This window comes from Rhinoderma darwinii, chromosome 1 (assembly GCF_050947455.1).
Source record: "Rhinoderma darwinii isolate aRhiDar2 chromosome 1, aRhiDar2.hap1, whole genome shotgun sequence".
Taxonomy (NCBI): domain Eukaryota; kingdom Metazoa; phylum Chordata; class Amphibia; order Anura; family Rhinodermatidae; genus Rhinoderma; species Rhinoderma darwinii.
The window spans coordinates 663418480-663445353 of record NC_134687.1 but is presented as its reverse complement, the minus strand read 5'-3'; the positions used below and the strand labels follow the sequence as shown (position 1 = coordinate 663445353).

The 26874-nt window shown below is 44.4% G+C and overlaps 1 protein-coding gene across 1 annotated transcript in view; it reads right to left on the bottom strand.

Annotated features, from left to right (window-relative positions):
- Positions 1–26085, bottom strand: part of LOC142709524 (uncharacterized) — a 60368-nt gene extending 34283 nt beyond the window's left edge. Inside the window, exons 1-3 of the mRNA XM_075848496.1 lie at positions 26028–26085; positions 25198–25359; positions 5141–5317 (exon numbers count right to left, since the gene is read on the bottom strand). Coding sequence (XP_075704611.1) covers positions 5141–5317; positions 25198–25359; positions 26028–26085 — 397 coding nt within the window. The remainder of the gene's footprint in view (positions 1–5140; positions 5318–25197; positions 25360–26027) is intronic.
- Between the last annotated feature and the right edge of the window lie 789 nt (positions 26086–26874).

The following is a 26874-nucleotide window of genomic DNA, read 5'->3' as shown; positions in this document are numbered from 1 at the left end:
TGGAAGTGAATACTGGTTATATGGAGGTGTATACTGGTTAAATGGAGGTATATACTGGTTATATGGAGGTATATACTGGTTATATGGAGGTATATACTGGTTATAAGGAGGTGTATACTAGTTATATGGAGGTGTATACTGGTTGTATGGAGGTATATACTGGTTATACGGAGGTGTGTACTGGTTATATGGAGGTATATACTGGTTATATAGAGGTATATACTGGTTATATGGAGGTATATACTGGTTATATGGAGGTGTGTACTGGTTATATGGAGGTATATACTGGTTATATAGAGGTATATACTGGTTATATGGAGGTATATACTGGTTATATGGAGGTATATACTGGTTATATGGAGGTATATACTGGTTATAAGGAGGTGTGTACTGGTTATATGGAGGTATATACTGGTTATATGGAGGTATATACTGGTTATATGGAGGTATATACTGGTTATATAGAGGTATATACTGGTTATATGGAGGTATATACTGGTTATATGGAGGTATATACTGGTTATATGGAGGTGTGTACTGGTTATATGGAGGTGTATACTGGTTATATGGAGGTATATACTGGTTATATAGAGGTGTGTACTGGTTATATGGAGGTATATACTGGTTATATAGAGGTATATACTGGTTATATGGAGGTGTACTGGTTATATGGAGGTATATACTGGTTATATAGTGGTATATACTGGTTATATGGAGGTGTATACTGGTTATATGGAGGTATATACTGGTTATATGGAGGTATATACTGGTTATATGGAGGCGTATACTGGTTATATTGAGGTGTATACTGGTTATATGGAGGTGTGTACTGGTTATATGGAGGTGTATACTGGTTATATGGGGGTGTACTGGTTATATGGAGGTGTGTACCTGTTATATGGAGGTGTATACTGGTTATATGGAGGTGTGTACCTGGTTATATGGAGGTGTATACTGGTTATATGGAGGTGTGTACTAGTTTTATGGACGTGTACTGGTTATATGGAGGTGTATACTGGTTATATGGAGGTATACACTGGTTATATGGAGGTATATACTGGTTATATGGAGGAGTATACTGGTTATATGGAGGTGTATACTGGTTATATGGAGGTGTACTGGGTATATAGAGGTATATAGTGGTTATATGGAGGTGTATACTGGTTATATGGAGGTATATACTGGTTATATGGAGGTGTATACTGGTTATATGGAGGTTGTATACTGGTTAAATGGAGGTATATACTGGTTATATGGAGGCGTGTTCTGGTTATATGGAGTTGTATACTGGTTATATGGAGGTATATACTGGTTATATGGAGGTGTATACTGGTTATATGGAGGTATATACTGGTTACATGGAGGTGTATACTGGTAATATGGAGGTGAATACTGGTTATATGGAGGTGTATACTGGTTATATGGATGTGTATACTGGTTATATGGATGTATATACTGGTTATATGGAGGTGTGTACTGGTTATATGTAGGTGTATACTGGTTATATGGAGGTGTACTGGTTATATGGAGGTATATACTGCTTATATGGAGGTGAATACTGGTTATATGGAGGTGTATACTGGTTATATGGGGGTGTATACTGGTTATATGGAGGTGTATACTGGTTATATGGAGGTGTGTACTGGTTATATGGAGGTGTATACTGGTTATATGGAGGTGTATACTGGTTATATGGAGGTATATACTGGTTATATGGAGGTGTATACTGGTTATATGGAGGTGTATACTGGTTATATGGAGGTGTGTACTGGTTATATGGAGGTGTATACTGATTATATGGAGGTGTATATACTGGTTATATGGAGGTGTGTACTGGTTATATGGAGGTGTATACTGGTTATATGGAGGTGTATACTGGTTATATGGAGGTATATACTGGTTATATGGAGGTGTATACTGGTTATATGGAGGTGTATACTGGTTATATGGAGGTGTGTACTGGTTATATGGAGGTGTATACTGATTATATGGAGGTATATACTGGTTATATGGAGGTGTATACTGGTTATATGAAGGTGTATACTGGTTATATGGAGGTGTATACTGGTTATATGGAGGTGTGTACTGGTTATATGGAGGTATATACTGGTTATATGGAGGTGTATACTGGTTATATGGAGGTATATACTGATTATATGGAGGTGTATACTGGTTATATGGAGGTGTATACTGGTTATATGAGGTATATACTGGTTATATGGAGGTGTATACTGGTTATATGGAGGTGTATACTGGTTATATGGAGGTATATACTGGTTATATGGAGGTGTATACTGGTTATATGGAGGTGTACTGGGTATATAGAGGTATATAGTGGTTATATGGAGGTGTATACTGGTTATATGGAGGTGTACTGGGTATATAGAGGTATATAGTGGTTCTATGGAGGTGTATACTGGTTATATGGAGGTATATACTGGTTATATGGAGGTGTATACTGGTTATATGGAGGTGTATACTGGTTATATGGAGGTGTATACTGGTTATATGGAGGTGTATACTGGTTATATGAGGTATATACTGGTTATATGGAGGTGTATACTGGTTATATGGAGGTGTACTGGGTATATAGAGGTATATACTGGTTATATGGAGGTGTATACTGGTTATATGGTGGTATATACTGGTTATATGGTGGTATATACTGGTTATATGGTGGTATATACTGGTTATATGGTGGTATATACTGGTTATATGGAGGTGTATACTCGTTATATGGAGGTGTATGCTGGTAATATGGAGGTGTATACTGGTTATGTGGAGGTGTATACTGGTTATATGGAGGTGTGTACTGGTTATATGGAGGTGTGTACTGGTTATATGGAGGTGTGTACTGGTTATGTGGAGGTGTATACTGGTTATATGGAGGTGTATACTGGTTATATAGAGGTGTATACTGGTTATATGGAGGTGTGTACTGGTTATATGGTGGTATATACTGGTTATATGGAGGTATATACTGGTTATATGGAGGTGTATACTGGTTATATGGAGGTGTGTACTGGTTATATGGAGGTGTATACTGGTTATATGGAGGTGTATGCTGGTTATATGGAGGTGTATACTGGTTATATGGAGGTGTATACTGGTTATTTGGAGGTGTATACTGGTTATATGGAGGTGTATACTGGTTATATGGAGGTGTGTACTGGTTATATGGAGGTATATACTGGTTATATGGAGGTGTATACTGGTTATATGGAGGTGTATACTAGTTATATGGAGGCGTATACTGGTTATATGGAGGTGTATACTGGTTATATGGAGGTATATACTGGTTATATGGAGGTGTATACTGGTTATATGGAGGTGTATACTGGTTATATGGAGGTATATACTGGTTATATGGAGGTGTATACTGGTTATATGGAGGTGTATACTGGTTATATGGAGGTGTATACTGGTTATATGGAGGTATATACTGGTTATATGGAGGTATATACTGGTTATATGGAGGTATATACTGGTTATATGGAGGTGTATACTGGTTATATGGAGGTGTACTGGGTATATAGAGGTATATACTGGTTATATGGAGGTGTATACTGGTTATATGGAGGTGTATACTAGTTATATGGAGGCGTATACTGGTTATATGGAGGTGTATACTGGTTATATGGAGGTATATACTGGTTATATGGAGGTGTATACTGGTTATATGGAGGTGTATACTGGTTATATGGAGGTATATACTGGTTATATGGAGGTGTATACTGGTTATATGGAGGTGTGTACTGGTTATATGGAGGTGTATACTGGTTATATGGAGGTGTATGCTGGTTATATGGAGGTGTATACTGGTTATATGGAGGTGTATACTGGTTATTTGGAGGTGTATACTGGTTATATGGAGGTGTATACTGGTTATATGGAGGTGTATACTGGTTATATGGAGGTGTGTACATGTTATATGGAGGTATATACTGGTTATATGGAGGTGTATACTGGTTATATGGAGGTGTATACTAGTTATATGGAGGCGTATACTGGTTATATGGAGGTGTATACTGGTTATATGGAGGTGTATACTGGTTATATGGAGGTGTATACTGGTTATATGGAGGTGTATACTGGTTATATGGAGGTGTATACTGGTTATATGGAGGTATATACTGGTTATATGGAGGTGTATACTGGTTATATGGAGGTATATACTAGTTATATGGAGGTGTGTACTGGTTATATAGAGGTATATACTGGTTATATGGAGGCGTGTACTGGTTATATGGAGGTGTATACTAGTTATATGGAGGTGTATACTGGTTATATAGAGGTATATACTGGTTATATGGGGTGTATACTGGTTATATGGAGGTATATACTAGTTATATGGAGGTGTATACTGGTTATATGGAGGTGTATACTGGTTATATGGAGGTGTATACTGGTTATATGGAGGTGTATACTGGTTATATGGAGGTATATACTGGTTATATGGAGGTATATACTGGTTATATGGAGGTGTATACTGGATATATGGAGGTGTATACTGGTTATATGGAGGTGTATACTGGTTATATGGAGGTGTATACTGGTTATATGGAGGTATGTACTGGTTATATGGAGGTGTGTACTGGTTATATGGAGGTGTATACTGGTTATATGGAGGTGTGTACTGGTTATATGGAGGTGTATACTGGTTATATGGAGGTGTATACTGGTTATATGGAGGTATGTACTGGTTATATGGAGGTGTGTACTGGTTATATGGAGGTGTATACTGGTTATATGGAGGTGTATACTGGTTATATGGAGGTGTATACTGGTTATATGGAGGCGTGTACTGGTTATATCGAGGTGTATACTGGTTATATGGAGGCGTGTACTGGTTATATGGAGTTTTGTGCGGTTCAGACAAATTTCCAAGGATTTTTCACAAATTTCTGTCATTACACTTCAAAAACTGACATTTTCAGCGCAAATCCGTGTCAATTCGGCTACATAATGGATGTGTTTCAGCATGTGTTACCTAAGGACCTGGGGTCTTTATTCTGGGGGTTTTGGGGTCCTGATCTTAGGACCCCAACTGGTCCTAGTTACTGTGTCTTTTAGTGAAAAGCCATAATTGGTGTTTGTGACCTGTCGAACGCTCTATTATCATCATCGTAGTCTTCATTACCATCAGTATTGTCGCAGTCATCATCATCATCATCATCATCATCATCATCATCTCCATCACCAGCATAGCCACCGCCAAAGGTATTCATTCCATGATCTTCTTCATCATCATCAACAACATTAACACCACCACCACCACGAAATAATGTTATCCTTATGATGCCCAGTGCGCAGACCCCTGGAGATAAGAGAAGCAATGTCAGTATTTAGACAGTAACGCTGATCTCCTGTCACTTGAGTCTTTATATCTGTCCTTTTATAACGTTCTCTAATGCTAGATCATTCCGAGAATCCTACAATGAGACCCACAGATCGCTGGAATGACGGACCCCAGTCTATCACCTCTGCGTCTACTGGTGGTGAGGGCATTACTGATCGTATCACTGGACACTTTAGAAGTTGGATCCATCTGTGTTTCTTGCTATTTTCCCTCTTGATAACTTTTTCCCCCCTCACATATTGTGTCTTTGGTATCTCATGTATAAAGAAGAGAGGATGGTGGAGGAGTCTGGACATGCGCCTGTTTATAATGAAAAAATGTGAATGTGGCACTGACTGACCCAACAGAGAGCCCAAGGATCCTCCTGTGACCCCAAGTTCTGACACAGCGAATAACCCAAGTATCCTCCTTTGATCCCAAGTCCTGAGACAATGGAGAAACCAAGGATCTTCCTGTGATCCCAAGTTCTGACACAATGGAGAACCTTTCTGTAAACCCAACTTCTGATACAACTGAGAACCCCAAAATCCTCCTGTGACCCCAAGTTCTGAGACAATGGAGAAACCAAGGATCCTCCTGTGATCCCAAGTTCTGACACAATGGAGAACCTTTCAGTAAACCCAACTTCTGATACAACTGAGAACCCCAAAATCCTCCTGTGACCCCAAGTTCTGAGACAATGGAGAACCTTTCTGTAAACCCAACTTCTGATACAACTGAGAACCCCAAAATCCTCCTGTGATCCCAAGTTCTGACACAATGGAGAACCTTTCTGTAAACCCAACTTCTGATACAACTGAGAACCCCAAAATCCTCCTGTGACCCCAAGTTCTGAGACAATCGAGAAACCAAGGATCCTCCTGTGATCCCAAGTTCTGACACAATGGGGAACCCAAGAATCTTTCTGTGATCCTGTGTATTTGACCGCTGTATGGGGGTATTATTTGAGCGCTGTATGGGGGTATTATGTAAGCATTTTATGGGGGTATTATGTAAGCATTGTATAGGGGTATTATGTAGGGACTGTATGGGGGTATTATTTAGGCATTGCAATATTATTTGTATAGTGGTTTGATGTCGACATTATATAGCAGTGGTATCAGATTATTTTATATATGGAGCTGGTAGATGTGCACCGTATGGGGGTATAATTTACGCGTTGTATGGGGGTATTATTTAGGCATTGTATGGGGGTATTAGGCACTGTATGTGGGTATTAGGCATTGTATGGGGGTATTAGGCATTGTATGGGGGTATTAGGCACTATATGGGGTATTATGTAGGCACTGTATGGGGGTATTATGTAGGCACTGTATGGGGGTATTATTTAGACACTGTATGGGAGTATTATTTAGACACTGTATGGGGGTATTATTTAGACACTGTATGGGGGTAATATGTAGGCACTGTATGTGGGTATTATGTGAGCACTGTATGGAGAAATTATTTAGGCATTGTATGGGGGATTTATTTAGGCACTGTATGGGGAATTATTTAGGCACTGTATGGGGGTATTATTTGAGCACTGTATAGGGGTATTATTTGAGCACTGTATGGGGGTATTATTTGAGCACTGTATGGGGGTATTATTTAGGCACTTTATGGGGGTATTTACTTAGGTAGCGAGCATATAGTATGTTATCTAGGCACCATTCTGCATGACACTGATCATTTCGCACAGAATGGTCTAGTTATTTGTACCCTGTATGACAGTACACAATATGGGGTTGGGGGCACAATCAGTAAGTACCGCACTGGCCATTGTGCAATCTGAATCTGGCCCTTATTGTATCCAGCATGGTGAGAAGCATGGGAAATATGAGGTATAAAATCCACTACACGCCGGGAGCAGGATCAATATCTGCAGGTAAAGGGTTTTAATACAACTGTCCGTACCAAGAAGGTTACAAGTCTCTATACCGGGCAGTGACCTACTAGTCTCCCTATACCGGGCAGTGACCTACTAGTCTCCCTATACCAGCAGTGACCTACTAGTCTCCCTATACCGGGCAGTGACCTACTAGTCTACCTATACCGGGCAGTGACCTACTAGTCTCCCTATACCGGGCAGTGACCCACTAGTCTCTCTGTACCGGGCAGTGACCTACTAGTCTCTCTGTACCGGACAATGATATACTAGTCTCTCTGTACCGGACAGTGACCTACTAGTCTCCCTGTACCGGGCAGTGACCTACTAGTCTCTCTGTACCGGGCAGTGACCTACCAGCCTCTCTATACCGGGCAGTGACCTACCAGCCTCTCTATACCGGGCAGTGACCTACTTGCCTCTCTATACTGGGCAGTGACCTACTAGCCTCTCTATACCGGGCAGTGACCTACTAGCCTCTCTGTAGCATCTATGGCCACGGCCCGTCGATCGGTCATTAAGCCCGACGGCCGTGGTCATAGACAGCTTACCTCTCTGCAGCGTCGCCCCCCAGTCAGGCGCCGGCACTCTCTTCCGGATCCTGAGTGTCTCCGGCGGGTGCGCGCGCCCGCGCTTGCAAGGCCTTAAAGGGCCGGTGCGCGTGTTTTTACAGTAAAATTGCAATCTGGCCCAGGATGCCCTGGGCTATAAAAGGGGCTCTGCCCTCTTGCCCTTGGCCTATAATCTGATTCGGATCCATCGAGGTGACGAATGGAAGACTGCCTTTAATACTCGTGATGGGCATTACGAATACTTAGTCATGCCCTTCGGCCTGTGTAACGCCCCCGCAGTATTTCAAGAATTTGTCAATGACATTTTTCGTGATCTCCTTTATGTTTGTGTTGTGGTGTATCTCGATGACATTCTGATTTTTTTCCCCAGATCCAGTACCTCATCAAAGTCATGTCCGCCAGGTGTTGCTTCGTCTAAGAGAGAATCGACTTTACGCCAAGTTGTAGAAGTGTGTGTTTGAGAAGAAGTCTCTATCCTTCCTGGGCTATATTATCTCAGATCAGGGCCTCAAGATGGACCCCCAGAAGGTAAAGGCCATCCTGGAGTGGCAACGCCCCCAAGGCTTAAGGGCCATCCAACGCTTTCTAGGATTCGCCAACTTCTACCGATTCTTCATCCCCAACTCCTCATCTTTGACAGCCCCTATCTCCACCCTCACTAAGAAAGGTATGAATGCCAAGATGTGGACCCCGGAGGCTGAAGCCGCATTCGAATCCTTAAAGAAAGCCTTCACATCTGCCTCAATTCTGGACCATCCAGATGTATCCATATAATTTTCGTTAGAGGTGGACGCTTCCTCGGTGGATGCTGGTGCACTGTTGTTCCAGAAAAGACCGAAAGGCACGGCTGTGGTATGTGGTTACTATTCCAAGCTGTTTTCTTCCGCAGAGCGTAACTACTCGATTGGGGACCGGGAGTTACTGGACATCAAACTGGCTCTGCAGGAGTGGAGACACCTACTGGAGGGTGCGGTTCATCCTATCCTGATCTTCACGGATCACAAGAATTTGACCTACCTACAGACGGCCCAGCGGTTGAATCCTCGTCAAGCCAGGTGGTCGTTGTTCTTTGCTCGGTTCCGGTTCGAACTCCACTACCGTCCCGCCGACAAGATTGTGAGGGCCGATGCCTTGTCTAGATCCTTTGAAACTGAAGACGCCTCGGAATCTCCACAGAATATCATTGACCCATCCTGCATCTTCTCTGTGAATCCCCTGCAAGTCAGAGACATTCCTCCGGGTAGGACTTTTGTGCGTCTGGTTGACCGAGGAAGAATTCTTCGCTGGGGTCACAGTTCTAAGCTGGCAGGTCACGCGGATGCTCGTAAGACCCAAGATCTAATCACCCGTCAGTTCTGGTGGCCCACGCTGCCCAAAGATGTCATGGACTTTGTCTCCTCTTGCACAGTCTGTGCAGTAAATAAAGTTTCTCACTCCAGACCTGCTGGCCTGCTCCAACCACTGCCTGTGCCCGTTGCCCCGTGGCAACATGTCGCTATGGACTACGTCACGGATCTTCCTTCTTCGGCGAGTTGCAGTGTGATCTGGGTGGTGGTGGATCGATTTTCCAAGATGGCTCACTTCATTCCGTTGACCGCTCTGCCGTCTGCTACGCGATTGGCTGACCTCTTCATACAGCACATCTTCCGTCTGCACGGCTTGCCCCTGCATATCGTCTAGGACAGAGGTGTCCAGTTCACCTCAAAGTTTTGGAGAGCACTCTGTGGGCTCCTTGGTGTGAAATTGGACTTCTCTTCGGCCTATCATCCCCAGTCCAACGGGCAAGTCGAGAGAGTTAACCAGATTATGGAGAACTACCTACGTCACTTTGTGTCCAGGCACCATGATGATTGGGTGCAGTTGCTCCTGTGAGCAGAGTTTTCCTATAACAACCACACCAGTGAGTCAACCACATCCAGTCCATTTTTCATCGTCTACGGCCAACATCCTTGTATACCTCTTCCTGTTTCTACAATGTCCCAGGTGCCTGCAGCCGATTCTACCTTCAGGGACTTTCTACAGATATGGCAACAGACCCGATCTTCTATCCTCTTGGCGGTGGACTGCATGAAGAGAAAGGCAGATACTAGAAGACGGGTGCCTCCGCAGTTCCTTCCAGGGACTAAAGTCTGGCTGTCTTCTAGGAATATCCGGCTGAAGGTGCCGTCATGCAAATTTGCTCCGAGGTTCCTTGGTCCCTTCGAAGTCCTGCTACAAATTAACCCGGTATCCTACAAGCTGCGGCTCCCCCCTACACTCAGGATTCCTAACTCCTTTCACGTCTCCCTGCTAAAACCGGTGGTCCTGAACCGCTACTCCAGGACTCCTAGTTCCACAGTGGTTCCTGGCGGCCCATCAGGGACTTTCGAGGTAAAGGAGATTCTGGCTACCAAGAAGAGAGGAGGAAGGACATTTTATTTGGTGGACTGGAGGGGGTTGGGCCCAGAAGAGAGGTCTTGGGAGCCAGAGGAGAACATCGATGCCCCTGTCCTCGTGAGGAAGTTTCTCTCTCGCTCTGGTCCCAATAGGAGGGGGCGTAAGAGGGGGGATACTGTAGCGTCTATGGCCACGGCCCGTCGATCATTCATTAACCCAGACGGCCGTAGTCATAGACAGCTTACCTCTCTGCAGCGATCAATAAAACCTAGAAGCACTCCAATGATTCTTTCGAAATATTTTCAAGATAATTTTATTATGAATAATTCATACACGATATTCCTTTTCAAGCGATATTTCTTGGACGTTTCGACCTCACCTAGGTCTTTATCACAATCGCTGTAATAACATAACATGTACAACGTATGTAATGACATAATAAAATATAACGGACAACTGAATAGAGTAAACAAATGATATAAAATAGAAAAAAAACACACATAATAAACAATGTAGAGAGCAGACTAAGTCAGCAAAGCATATATATTGATCAATAATTCAACATATGAAGTAATGCATCAACCATGAGGGTTGTACAGACATGTATATACATTCATGCAATACAGTATTATAAAACTATCGCATACAGGTAAGAATAAATTTTAGATTAGAACTATCACTTAAGCAACATGTAATGAGATACTAAAGATATTACTATGTCAGATATACTCATAAAAGTAAACCTTCACAGGAACTGATGATATCAAATAGGGGCTAGAACTATGTCATTCCATCAGACCATGACCTAAACCGGTAATATTAGTTGGTGCACAGAATAAAGGTATAATGAAGAAAGAAGAGACATTGAGTTGTAACAAGAGAGTGAGCATACCTGATAATCGTTAGGATGTGGTGTGGACGGCGTCTACCAGACGCTCTCAGATTGCAGTCTGAAAGAAGTAACCCCGAGAAGGTATTTAAATAGCGCGCGACAGTGCCGGATATCCGGTGTTTGGAACGCACTCGGAGTCCTGCGCAAGCGCACTACGCTCAGCTGTAGACTTGGCACGCAAACAAGGAACAAGTGTCAATATTGACATGATCGCTAATAAAAAGAAACGAAGACGCTGGCGCTGGAATACCCTAACCGGTATGTTAAATAACTCACTTGATTTTTAGAGAGAAATAGATACACCAAGTATAGTCTAGCTGTACTAAAATATTAGAAATAAAGAAATCGTAACTAAGGATATAGGTACATTACAATGCTCTAATAGAATGGTAATAATAAGGACAAAGCAATAAACAATATACAGGTAGAGTATAATAGTGAATTGGATTGATCATAATCTATATTATACAAAGGTGAAAAAAAGATGAAAAGAAAGGAAAAGAAAAGTAAGAAAAGTGAACCGGTTTTTAGGTACCTGTATCTGGTCATAATCGATCTCATGTTTCCTACCGTGCCTGGAAGAAATGAACATGGGTATTATATATGGAAATAAGAGAATAGACAGGGATGTAAATACTGTTCAAAACAGAAGATCATACTCCCTATTAAGACCTTTTGGTGCAAGAGTCTCCAGTGTATGTATCCAATACGATTCTCTTGTTTTTAGTAATTTAATATGGTTACCACCCCTTCTAGGTCTATGTACCTGCTCTATGACCTGAAATTTTAATTGGGAAAGATTGTGATTAAATTTCTCAAAATGATCAGGAAGCGGTAACCAAGTTTTTTTGCATCGTATAGTGGATTTGTGGCTGGATAGCCGATCCTTAATATGTTGTGTGGTCTCGCCTACATAGACCAGGCCACATGGACATTTGATAAGATAAACCACAAAATTAGAATTGCATGTAAAGTAACCTTTTACCGGAAAGGTCTTGTTGTGATGTGGGTGTTGAATCTTATCACCCTTAATGATGTTGGAACAACATGCACAATGCAAGCAAGGGAAGGTACCATGACGTTTAGTTTGCAAAAAGGATTGTCGAGGAACCCTCATAGAGCTGCCAATGTCAGCTCTAATGAGGCGATCCCGAATGTTGAATGATCTTTTGGAACACATCATCACTGGACTAGAAAATTCTGAAATATCGGGATAGGCCGTGTGTAGTGTTGGCCAATGTTTCCGAATACTCTGATATAATTTGGGTATAATCGGATGGTACGTAAGTATTAATGGAAATCTGTTTTGTTTAGGTTTAACAGTAGATGATGTGGTCCTGTTGGTCTTAATTGATCTATCCAGTTCCTTAGATAAAAGTGATGGAGGATACCCTCTCTCCTCAAATTTAGTGGACATTTGCTCTAGTCTTGTAGTTCTTCTATCAATATTGGATACAATCCTGGACACTCGAGTAAATTGTGATCTTGGTAAAGATCGTATCATATTGCTTGGATGACTGCTATTGTAATATAGTAAACTATTCTTATCTGTTGGTTTAGAATAAAGATCAGTAGTAAGTAATCCATCTTGGTCCTTCATGATAGTAGTGTCTAAAAAACAGATGTTGTCTTCACTATAATTCAATGTAAATTTTAATTCCTCTCTAACCTGATTTATCTGATGAAAAAAATCGTCAAGAGATACTTGTGGACCATCCCATATACAAAAAATATCATCGATATACCTGTGCCAGCAAATTGCATGTTGTAAAAATAGAGAATTGGTATAGATGTGTTCTTCCTCAAAAAGAGACATGTAAGCGTTGGCGTAAGGAGGTGCTACATTAGAGCCCATGGCTGTACCGCAGACTTGAACATAATAGTCATCGCCAAATAGGAAGAAATTCTCATGTAGGATTAAGTGGAGTAGTTGAAGGCACAGAGATATTGAATCGGTGTTCATCGTAGTTAAATTGAGTAGATGAGTAACTGCCTGTATGCCCCTATGATGGGTTATCGAGGTGTAGAGGCTATTAACATCTAGAGTAACTAGAATGCATGTGGGATTAACCCTTGAAAGCTCATTTACATTCCGTAAAAAATGGCCTGTGTCTAAGATAAAGGATCTAGTAGATTTAATTAGAGGTGTTAGTATTTTCTCCAAAAAAATAGATAATGGTGAGAGGATAGAATCCGTGGATGCTACTATAGGTCTGCCTGGTGGATTTTTTAAGGACTTGTGGATTTTGGGTAAGACGTAAAAGACAGGTGTTATAGGATAAGGGTTCAAGAGAAATTTATGTGTCTTATCGTCAATTGTTCCCCGTTCTTTGAAGTCATCTAGGATCACAGAGATTTTGGCCTGAATTTTCATGGTTGGATCGCTATCTATTTTAATATAGGTGTTACTATCAGATAGTTGTCTCTCTATTTCTGTAATGTAATCATTCTTATCCCAAACTACTATCGCCCCGCCTTTGTCGGCTGGTTTGATGACGATTTCCTTATTATCACTCAAAGTTCTGAGAGCATCCAATTCGAGTTTAGATAAATTATATTTATGAGGAAAACGTCCCAATCTATATTGGGCCAGAAGAGATGTAGTATCTCTCTTGACCAGGTCTATGAACGCCTCAGTGGCATGATAGATTTTAGGAGGAGAAAAACGACTACGGTTGCGTAAGCCTAATTTGTCGATAGTTAGTGGTGTGGGACTGACTACAGATACAAGCGGATTAGTATACAATTTGACATCTGATAAACCAAAATGCGTTTTCAGTCTAAGGCTTCTATAAAACCTATTGAGTTCCTGATCCAAAGTAAATGTATTACATGAAGCAGTTGGACAAAAGGATAAACCTTTTTGTAAAACCGAAAGTTCAGCAGGGTCCAAGGTGTGGGAGGAAATGTTCACTACCAAACTATTGTCCTTACCTGGGACCTTGTCTGTATCCCAGGTTCTCGACTTCTCCCTTCGCCTAAGCGACCTTCGGGTTGGGCGTTTCTGCCCCTGCGGTTCCCTAAAAAACGTTGAGAACGATAGACAGGTCTTTCTACAGATGTATCGCTCCCAGAGGTGGATCTGCTTCCAGGTATAAATCCTCTGCGTGACCGCCATGTATTGGAGGATTCCTGCCATCTATAGACTGTGTTGTTGGAGTAGTCGTTAGCGTCTCGTTGAAATTTCTCTCTTTTCCTCAGCTCCACTTCTTTGGTATACTCCTTAATGGCGTTGTCAGTGCGATTCTTTAGAGATTCCCATTCACTACTAGATAGAGATGAAGATAGTTGTGTTTCCAAATTTTTGATTTTCTCTGATGATTCCTTGATAGACTTTTGTAGAAATTCAACTGTGAGTAAGATCAAATCCAATGAACACTTGTTTAGTATTTTTTGAAACTGTTCGCAGTATAGTCGGTCTTCCGAAAACAATGTTGGTCTCAGGTGACTGCGCAAACCTCGTGGGATTCTGCCAAGGCGGTGATATTCCGCCAATGTAACACAATGTAAATCCTGAGATGTAAATTTACGTAATTCCTTTTCGTAATCCCTGGTGCGTAGCTCATGAGGTGGGATACGGAGAAATTCTCCCGAATTCGTTACCTGCGATAGTATAGAGGTAGTAGTAGATTGATCATATGCAAATGTTTCCGACGTCATCTGGATATGGATATGGGTGCACCTTATCAAGACCAAACAATGAATATTCTCAAAATGTAAGGATGCACACCTTATATAGACGTAGTATTGGTGCTATGAAGGTTCGGGCTGGATGACCCACAATAGTGATCAATAAAACCTAGAAGCACTCCAATGATTCTTTCGAAATATTTTCAAGATAATTTTATTATGAATAATTCATACACGATATTCCTTTTCAAGCGATATTTCTTGGACGTTTCGACCTCACCTAGGTCTTACCCAAAATCTTACCCAAAATCCACAAGTCCTTAAAAAATCCACCAGGCAGACCTATAGTAGCATCCACGGATTCTATCCTCTCACCATTATCTATTTTTTTGGAGAAAATACTAACACCTCTAATTAAATCTACTAGATCCTTTATCTTAGACACAGGCCATTTTTTACGGAATGTAAATGAGCTTTCAAGGGTTAATCCCACATGCATTCTAGTTACTCTAGATGTTAATAGCCTCTACACCTCGATAACCCATCATAGGGGCATACAGGCAGTTACTCATCTACTCAATTTAACTACGATGAACACCGATTCAATATCTCTGTGCCTTCAACTACTCCACTTAATCCTACATGAGAATTTCTTCCTATTTGGCGATGACTATTATGTTCAAGTCTGCGGTACAGCCATGGGCTCTAATGTAGCACCTCCTTACGCCAACGCTTACATGTCTCTTTTTGAGGAAGAACACATCTATACCAATTCTCTATTTTTACAACATGCAATTTGCTGGCACAGGTATATCGATGATATTTTTTGTATATGGGATGGTCCACAAGTATCTCTTGACGATTTTTTTCATCAGATAAATCAGGTTAGAGAGGAATTAAAATTTACATTGAATTATAGTGAAGACAACATCTGTTTTTTAGACACTACTATCATGAAGGACCAAGATGGATTACTTACTACTGATCTTTATTCTAAACCAACAGATAAGAATAGTTTACTATATTACAATAGCAGTCATCCAAGCAATATGATACGATCTTTACCAAGATCACAATTTACTCGAGTGTCCAGGATTGTATCCAATATTGATAGAAGAACTACAAGACTAGAGCAAATGTCCACTAAATTTGAGGAGAGAGGGTATCCTCCATCACTTTTATCTAAGGAACTGGATAGATCAATTAAGACCAACAGGACCACATCATCTACTGTTAAACCTAAACAAAACAGATTTCCATTAATACTTACGTACCATCCGATTATACCCAAATTATATCAGAGTATTCGGAAACATTGGCCAACACTACACACGGCCTATCCCGATATTTCAGAATTTTCTAGTCCAGTGATGATGTGTTCCAAAAGATCATTCAACATTCGGGATCGCCTCATTAGAGCTGACATTGGCAGCTCTATGAGGGTTCCTCGACAATCCTTTTTGCAAACTAAACGTCATGGTACCTTCCCTTGCTTGCATTGTGCATGTTGTTCCAACATCATTAAGGGTGATAAGATTCAACACCCACATCACAACAAGACCTTTCCGGTAAAAGGTTACTTTACATGCAATTCTAATTTTGTGGTTTATCTTATCAAATGTCCATGTGGCCTGGTCTATGTAGGCGAGACCACACAACATATTAAGGATCGGCTATCCAGCCACAAATCCACTATACGATGCAAAAAAACTTGGTTACCGCTTCCTGATCATTTTGAGAAATTTAATCACAATCTTTCCCAATTAAAATTTCAGGTCATAGAGCAGGTACATAGACCTAGAAGGGGTGGTAACCATATTAAATTACTAAAAACAAGAGAATCGTATTGGATACATACACTGGAGACTCTTGCACCAAAAGGTCTTAATAGGGAGTATGATCTTCTGTTTTGAACAGTATTTACATCCCTGTCTATTCTCTTATTTCCATATATAATACCCATGTTCATTTCTTCCAGGCACGGTAAGAAACATGAGATCGATTATGACCAGATACAGGTACCTAAAAACCGGTTCACTTTTCTTACTTTTCTTTTCCTTTCTTTTCATCTTTTTTTCACCTTTGTATAATATAGATTATGATCAATCCAATTCACTATTATACTCTACCTGTATATTGTTTATTGCTTTGTCCTTATTATTACCATTCTATTAGAGCATTGTAATGTACCTATATCCTTAGTTACGATTTCTTTATTTCTAATATTTTAGTACAGCTAGACTATACTTGGTGTATCTATTTCTCTCTAAAAATCAAGTGAGTTATTTAACATACCGGTTAGGGTATTCCAGCGCCAGCGTCTTCGTTTCTTTTTATTAGCGATCATGTCAATATTGACACTTGTTCCTTGTTTGCGTGCCAAGTCTACAGCTGAGCGTAGTGCGCTTGCGCAGGACTCCGAGTGCGTTCCAAACACCGGATATCCGGCACTGTCGCGCGCTATTTAAATACCTTCTCGGGGTTACTTCTTTCAGACTGCAATCTGAGAGCGTCTGGTAGACGCCGTCCACACCACATCCTAACGATTATCAGGTATGCTCACTCTCTTGTTACAACTCAATGTCTCTTCTTTCTTCATTATACCTTTATTCTGTGCACCAACTAATATTACCGGTTTAGGTCATGGTCTGATGGAATGACATAGTTCTAGCCCCTATTTGATATCATCAGTTCCTGTGAAGGTTTACTTTTATGAGTATATCTGACATAGTAATATCTTTAGTATCTCATTACATGTTGCTTAAGTGATAGTTCTAATCTAAAATTTATTCTTACCTGTATGCGATAGTTTTATAATACTGTATTGCATGAATGTATATACATGTCTGTACAACCCTCATGGTTGATGCATTACTTCATATGTTGAATTATTGATCAATATATATGCTTTGCTGACTTAGTCTGCTCTCTACATTGTTTATTATGTGTGTTTTTTTTCTATTTTATATCATTTGTTTACTCTATTCAGTTGTCCGTTATATTTTATTATGTCATTACATACGTTGTACATGTTATGTTATTACAGCGATTGTGATAAAGACCTAGGTGAGGTCGAAACGTCCAAGAAATATCGCTTGAAAAGGAATATCGTGTATGAATTATTCATAATAAAATTATCTTGAAAATATTTCGAAAGAATCATTGGAGTGCTTCTAGGTTTTATTGATCACTATTGTGGGTCATCCAGCCCGAACCTTCATAGCACCAATACTACGTCTATATAAGGTGTGCATCCTTACATTTTGAGAATACCTCTCTGCAGCGTCGTCCCCAAGTCAGGCGCCGGCACTCTCTTCTGGATCCTGAGTGTCTCCGGCGGGTGCGCGCGCCCGTGCGTGCACGGCCTTAAAGGGCCAGTGCGCGCGTTTTTACAGTAAAATTGCAATCTGGCCCAGGATGCCCTGGGCTATAAAAGGGGCTCTGCCCTCTTGCCCTTTGCCAGAGCATTGTTAGTTTTCCATTGTTTGTCTTGCTTATGGTCTCCCAGTGTCTTCCAGCCTCCCAGTGTACCTTGCTCCTATATTCCGTATCCCGTATCCTGTCTCCGTGCTACCTAGTGGTATTGCCGTGCTGTGCTACCTGCCGTGCTGTCCTACAGCCTACGCTGCCCTGCTACGCCCCACCGGAAGACTTCCCGCCGCCTGTCCCTGGACATGTCCACCTCGCCACTGCCTACATTTGCCTCAGGTACTCTCGTAGAACCATTGAACTGTGTACTCTCCGGTTTGGCCAGCTGCCATCCCTGCTACGCGGTACGGCCCAGTGGGTTCACACCTCGCACCGTGACACTCTCTATACCGGGCAGTGACCTACTAGCCTTTCTATACCGGCCAGTGACCTACTAGTCTCTCTATACCGGCCAGTGACCTACTAGCCTCTCTATAACGGGCAGTGACCTACTAGTCTCTCTATACCGGGCAGTGACCTACTAGTCTCTCTATACCGGGCAGTAACCTACACAGCAAGGAAAGGAGGAACCAGGATCCAACTAATAACCGCCCACAGACCATGTATGACAATGTCCTCTTCTCACCCTCAGAGCATTATACAGGGGTTCACTCTGCACCGTCTATACGAGACCCCCAGCTTATACAGGGGTTAATTCTTACCATCTATACAAGACCCCCTAGCTTATACAGGGGTTCACTCTGCACCGTCTATACGAGACCCCCAGCTTATACAGGGGTTCACTCTGCACTGTCTATACGAGACCCCCGAGCTTATATAAAGGAATCGGTTATCTATAGATTAGGCTTTTTCTCCGCTGCTGCTTTCAGCCTGAAGATTGACTGTCTGCAACTGGATGTCACCAAATCCACTGTGAGAGATCATCGTACCAGGGGGAAGGGGGAAGAGGGTAATAATTAGAAATATATATGAGGAAACGGAAGTGCGGAGGACGGTGAGTAAGACGATTATGTGGGGGATTATGGAATAGTTCACTCACTAATAATAAATTGGGAAATTTGAACTACAGGTCACATCACATAATGATTAAAGGGGTTCAGCCTCCAGGACCTGACATCACACACTGATTAGAGGGGTTCAGCCTCCAGGACCTGACATCACACACTGATTAGAGGGGTTCAGTCTCCAGGACCTGACATCACACACTGATTAGAGGGGTTCAGTCTCCAGGACCTGACATCACACACTGATTAAAGGGGTTCAGCCTCCAGGACCTGACATCACACACTGATTAGAGGGGTTCAGCCTCCAGGACCTGACATCACACACTGATTAGAGGGGTTCAGCCTCCAGGACCTGACATCACACACTGATTAGAGGGGTTCAGCCGCCAAGACCTGACATCACACACTGATTAGAGGGGTACAGCCTCCAGGACCTGACATCACACACTGATTAGAGGGGTTCAGCCTCCAGAACCCTGACATCACACACTGATTAGAGGGTTTCAGCCGCCAGGACCCTGACATCACACACTGATTAGAGGGGTTCAGACATCAGGACCTGACATCACACACTGATTAGAGGATTCAGTCTCCAGGACCTGACATCACACACTGATTAGAGGGGTTCAGCCTCCAGGACCTGACATCACACACTGATTAGAGGGGTTCAGTCTCCAGGACCTGACATCACACACTAATTAGAGGGGTCAAGCCTCCAGGACCTGACATCACAAACTGATTAGTAGGGGTTCAGCCTCCAGGACCTGACATCACACACTGATTAGAGGAGTTCAGCCGCCAGGACCTGACATCACACACTGATTAGAGGGGTTCAGTCTCCAGGACCTGACATCACACACTGATTAGAGGAGTTCAGTCTCCAGGACCTGACATTACACACTGATTAGAGGGGTTCAGCCTCCAGGACCCTGACATCACACACTGATTAGAGGGGTTCAGCCGCCAAGACCTGACATCACACACTGATTAGAGGGGTTCAGCCTCCAGGACCTGACATCACACACTGATTAGAGGGGTTCAGTCTCCAGGACCTGACATCACACACTGATTAGAGGGGTTCAGTCTCCAGGACCTGACATCACACACTGATTAAAGGGGTTCAGCCTCCAGGACCTGACATCACACACTGATTAGAGGGGTTCAGCCTCCAGGACCTGACATCACACACTGATTAGAGGGGTTCAGCCTCCAGGACCTGACATCACACACTGATTAGAGGGGTTCAGTCTCCAGGACCTGACATCACACACTAATTAGAGGGGTCCAGCCTCCAGGACCTGACATCACAAACTGATTAGTAGGGGTTCAGCCTCCAGGACCTGACATCACACACTGATTAGAGGAGTTCAGCCGCCAGGACCTGACATCACACACTGATTAGAGGGGTTCAGTCTCCAGGACCTGACATCACACACTGATTAGAGGAGTTCAGTCTCCAGGACCTGACATTACACACTGATTAGAGGGGTTCATCCTCCAGGACCCTGACATCACACACTGATTAGAGGGGTTCAGCCGCCAAGACCTGACATCACACACTGATTAGAGGGGTTCAGCCTCCAGGACCTGACATCACACACTGATTAGAGGGGTTCAGCCTCCAGGACCTGACATCACACACTGATTAGAGGGGTTCAGTCTCCAGGACCTGACATCACACACTAATTAGAGGGGTTCAGCCTCCAGGACCTGACATCACACACTGATTAGAGGGGTTCAGCCTCCAGGACCTGACATCACACACTGATTAGAGGGGTTCAGCCGCCAAGACCTGACATCACACACTGATTAGAGGGGTTCAGCCTCCAGGACCTGACATCACACACTGATTAGAGGGGTTCAGCCTCCAGGACCTGACATCACACACTGATTAGAGGGGTTCAGTCTCCAGGACCTGACATCACACACTGTTTAGAGGGGTTCAGCCTCCAGGACCTGACATCACACACTGATTAGAGGGGTTCAGCCTCCAGGACCTGACATCACACACTGATTAGTGGGGTTCAGTCTCCAGGACCTGACATCACACACTGATTAGAGGGGTTCAGCCTCCAGGACCCTGACATCACACACTGATTAGAGGGGTTCAGCCTCCAGGACCTGACATCACACACTGATTAGTGGGGTTCAGTCTCCAGGACCCTGACATCACACACTGATTAGAGGGGTTCAGCCGCCAGGACCTGACATCACACACTAATTCGAGGGGTTCAGCCTCCAGGACCTGACATCACACACTGATTAGAGGGGTTCAGCCTCCAGGACCTGACAGCACACACTGTTTAGAGGGGTTCAGCCTCCAGGACCTGACATCACACACTGATTAGAGGGGTTCAGTCTCCAGGACCTGACATCACACACTGATTAGAGGGGTACAGCCTCCAGGACCTGACATCACACACTGATTAGAGGGGTTCAGCCTCCAGGACCTGACATCACACACTGATTAGAGGGGTTCAGTCTCCAGGACCTGACATTACACACTGATTAGAGGGGTTCAGTCTCCAGGACCTGACATTACACACTGATTAGTGGGGTTCAGCCTCCAGGACCTGACATCACACACTGATTAGAGGGGTACAGCCTCCAGGACCCTGACATCACACACTGGTTAGACGGGTTCAGTCTCCAGGACCTGACATTACACACTGATTAGTGGGGTTCAGCCTCCAGGACCTGACATCACACACTGATTAGAGGGGTTCAGCCTCCAGGACCTGACATCACACACTGATTAGTGGGGTTCAGCCTCCAGGACCTGACTTCACACACTGATTAGAGGGGTTCAGTCTCCAGGACCTAAAATCACACACTGATTAAAGAGGTTCAGCCGCCAGGACCTGACATCACACACTGATTAGAGGGGTTCAGCCCCCAGGACCTGACATCACACACTGATTAGAGGGGTTCAGTTTCCAGGACCTGACATCACACACTGATTAGTGGGGTACAGTCTCCAGGACCTGACATCACACACTGATTAGAGGGGTTCAGCCTCCAGGACCTGACATCACACACTGATTAGAGGGGTTCAGCCTCCAGGACCTGACATCACACACTGATTAGTGGGGTTCAGCCTCCAGGACCTGACTTCACACACTGATTAGAGGGGTTCAGCCTCCAGGACCTGACTTCACACACTGATTAGAGGGGTTCAGCCTCCAGGACCTGACATCACACACTGATTAGAGGGGTTCAGCCGCCAGGACCTGACATCACACACTGATTAGAGGGGTTCAGCCTCCAGGACCTGACATCACACACTGATTAGAGGGGTTCAGCCTCCAGGACCCTGACATCACACACTGATTAGTGGGGTTCGGCCTCCAGGACCTGACATCACACACTGATTAGAGGGGTTCAGTCTCCAGGACCTGACATCACACACTGTTTAGAGGGGTTCAGCCTCCAGGACCTGACTTCACACACTGATTAGAGGGGTTCAGCCTCCAGGACCTGACATCACACACTGATTAGAGGGGTTCAACCTCCAGGACCTGACATCACACACTGATTAGAGGGGTTCAGCCTCCAGGACCTGACATCACACACTGATTAGAGGGGTTCAGCCTCCAGGACCTGACATCACACACTGATTAGAGGGGTTCAGCCTCCAGGACCTGACATCACACACTGATTAGAGGGGTTCAGCCTCCAGGACCCTGACATCACACATTGATTAGTGGGGTTCAGCCTCCAGGACCTGACATCACACACTGATTAGAGGGGTTCAGTCTCCAGGACCTGACATCACACACTGTTTAGAGGGGTTCAGCCTCCAGGACCTGACTTCACACACTGATTAGAGGGGTTCAGCCTCCAGGACCTGACATCACACACTGATTAGAGGGGTTCAGCCTCCAGGACCTGACATCACACACTGATTAGAGGGGTTCAGCCTCCAGGACATCACACACTGATTAGAGGGGTTCAGCCTCCAGGACCTGACATCACACACTGATTAGAGGGGTTCAGCCTCCAGGACCTGACATCACACACTGATTAACGGGGTTCACCCTCCAGGACATGACATAACACACTGATTAGAGGGGTTCACCCTCCAGGACATGACATCACACACTGATTAGAGGGGTACAGCCTCCAGGACCTGACATCACACACTGATTAGAGGGGTTCAGCCTCCAGGACCTGACATCACACACTGATTAGAGGGGTTCAGCCTCCAGGACCTGACATCACACACTGATTAGTGGGGTTCAGTCTCCAGGACCTGACATCACACACTGATTAGAGGGGTTCAGCCTCCAGGACCTGACATCACACACTGATTAGAGGGGTTCAGCCTCCAGGACCTGACATCACACACTGATTAGAGGGGTTCAGCCTCCAGGACCCTGACATCACACATTGATTAGTGGGGTTCAGCCTCCAGGACCTGACATCACACACTGATTAGAGGGGTTCAGTCTCCAGGACCTGACATCACACACTGTTTAGAGGGGTTCAGCCTCCAGGACCTGACTTCACACACTGATTAGAGGGGTTCAGCCTCCAGGACCTGACATCACACACTGATTAGAGGGGTTCAGCCTCCAGGACCTGACATCACACACTGATTAGAGGGGTTCAGCCTCCAGGACATCACACACTGATTAGAGGGGTTCAGCCTCCAGGACCTGACATCACACACTGATTAGAGGGGTTCAGCCTCCAGGACCTGACATCACACACTGATTAACGGGGTTCACCCTCCAGGACATGACATAACACACTGATTAGAGGGGTTCACCCTCCAGGACATGACATCACACACTGATTAGAGGGGTACAGCCTCCAGGACCTGACATCACACACTGATTAGAGGGGTTCAGCCTCCAGGACCTGACATCACACACTGATTAGAGGGGTTCAGCCTCCAGGACCTGACATCACACACTGATTAGTGGGGTTCAGTCTCCAGGACCTGACATCACACACTGATTAGAGGGGTTCAGCCTCCAGGACCTGACATCACACACTGATTAGTGGGGTTCAGTCTCCAGGACCTGACATCACACACTGATTAGAGGGGTTCAGTCTCCAGGACCTGACATCACACACTGTTTAGAGGGGTTCAGCCTCCAGGACCTGACATCACACACTGATTAGAGGGGTTCAGCCTCCAGGACCTGACATCACACACTGATTAGTGGGGTTCAGTCTCCAGGACCTGACATCACACACTGATTAGAGGGGTTCAGCCTCCAGGACCCTGACATCACACACTGATTAGAGGGGTTCAGCCTCCAGGACCTGACATCACACACTGATTAGAGGGGTTCAGCCTCCAGGAGCTGACATCACACACTGATTAGAGGGGTTCAGCCTCCAGCACCTGACATCACACACTGATTAGAGTGGTTCAGCCTCCAGGACCTGACATCACACACTGATTAGAGGGGTTCAGCCCCCAGGACCTGACATCACACACTGATTAGTGGGGTTCAGCCTCCAGGACCTGACATCACACACTGATTAGAGGGGTTCAGCCGCCAGGACCTGACATCACACACTGATTAGAGGGGTTCAGTCTCCAGGACCTGACATCACACACTGTTTAGAGGGGTTCAGCCTCCAGGACCTGACTTCACACACTGATTAGAGGGGTTCAGCCTCCAGGACCTGACATCACACACTGATTAGAGGGGTTCAGCCTCCAGGACCTGACATCACACACTGATTAGAGGGGTTCAGCCTACAGGACCTGACATCACACACTGATTAGAGGGGTTCAGCCTCCAGGACCTGACATCACACACTGATTAGAGGGGTTCAGCCTCCAGGACCTGACATCACACACTGATTAGTAGGGGTTCAGCCTCCAGGACCTGACATCACACACTGATTAGAGGGGTTCAGCCCCCAGGACCTGACATCACACACTGATTAGTGGGGTCCAGTCCGATCGCTGAATCCCCCACTGATACTAAATATACTTGGCTAGCAGCTGGTGGAGAGGAGGACGAGCAGGTGTGGTCACTCTCCATTGAAATGAATGAAAGGTCCAGTAAGACACATGAGACGGTCGCCGCTACTGATAGACTCACCATGAAGTAAGATCAGAAGAACGTAGACGCTCCTCATCTCAACGTCTTCCCTTCTACCACTCTCATCATCTACAGGCGGCTTTTCAGGGGTTACAGACCCAGGAAATAGTCCAGGAAGCAGAAGTTTCCCCACAGAGCTCGTGATGTTTTGTAACTGAAAACCTTGGTTTAAGATGAAACACTAAGAGCAGTGACTGATTCCGAGGAAGTGCCGGAAATAACAACGTCAGTGAAGTCGCCCCAGATCTGTCCTGGGGGGTGCAGGGGTAAAATTACCATCACTGCCCCGTGTAATAGCCTCCTGCGTGTCTCCGTTTTTCTTAGTGGTGCCTCTACCCCGTGTACAATGTCTCTGTAATTTTGGGCTACTCCACCGGTTTGGCTTAGGGTCACCTCTAAGGCCATTTTCTAAGCAGCGTCCCCGTTCTTCACCGTTTAACAGCTATACAGGGATCTGGACTTCACTGCGGGGAGGCTGCCGGGTTGCTACCCCTTGAGGTGGTCCCAGTGGAGTAGCTGCGACAGGCAGATGGTACCTTAATGGGTGGAAAGTTCAGGCTTGACACCGACAGCAGGAGGCAGATGGTCAGTGGGCAGCCGGATGGAAGCTCATAGCTTTACACTGGTGGACAGAAGATGACTGGATACATGCAGAGAGCGGACAGATGGACACAGGTACGTAGCTGGACACGGCAGACAGCAGATAACTGGCTGACAACAGACAGCAATAGCGACACACTAGAGACAGTGTGATCGCGAGTAGAGGACAACAGTAGACGCCAGCGGGAGGAACGGGACCCGCTGCCGGTGTTACACACTGTGTTACATACCTCTCCAGGTTTCTGTGTATTTCTGTATTGTCTGATCTCTAGATTTTGACTTTGCCATTGGACCTGCCGCCACCAATTCGAGAATATTCTGGGGACCGTGCTATTCAGATTGGGGCTGTGTCAATCTGCCTCCGTTAATTGGTACATGATACGTAACAGTTACACCAAGCCACGGACCCTAAAGGCGCTACTGCTGCATCTGCCCCCTAATTCGTTGATGTCTACGAACTGGCCGAACAAGTGGTCCAGAAAGTATCCTGCTAGCGGGAAGCTGTTCTGACTTTCCAGGGAATCACGGGTGCTCTGGATGCTCTGCAATCGTGTGCCCCCATCAGTTTTGTTTGGACGGCCCCAGTGACAACAGGTTTACATAGGAAAGCAGGTATTGCGGGAAAATAAATAACTATTGAAGTGTATTACCGGTGCTGCAATTTTCTTGCAAATTCCAAATGGGGTAGCTGTGTTTGATTAAACTCGGGAGCCGGGGAGGGGGGATCCAGTCTGTGCCTTCTAACCCCTCTCTAAATCTAGAGATACCCTTAGATGTCTTCAATATGGAGTAACCGCCCCATAGGGGGACACCATCCGGAATCTCCTACTCACAATGTACTTATAGCCCTAGGGAATCCCACCTGATAACAACTCATCCATTGCCAAACGTCCCGACGCGTTTCATCCACTGGTCTCATGCGGACTCATCAGAGGACCAACCGAGCTGCAGAGCAAAAGTTACAATTTAAAGTTTACAAACCTGGACTGTGATGCGCGTATTCAAGCAAACGTATGCACTTTATTTTATAGGCAAACATATTAGAATATTTTAAAAAATTCAACCTCCTGTTTTCTG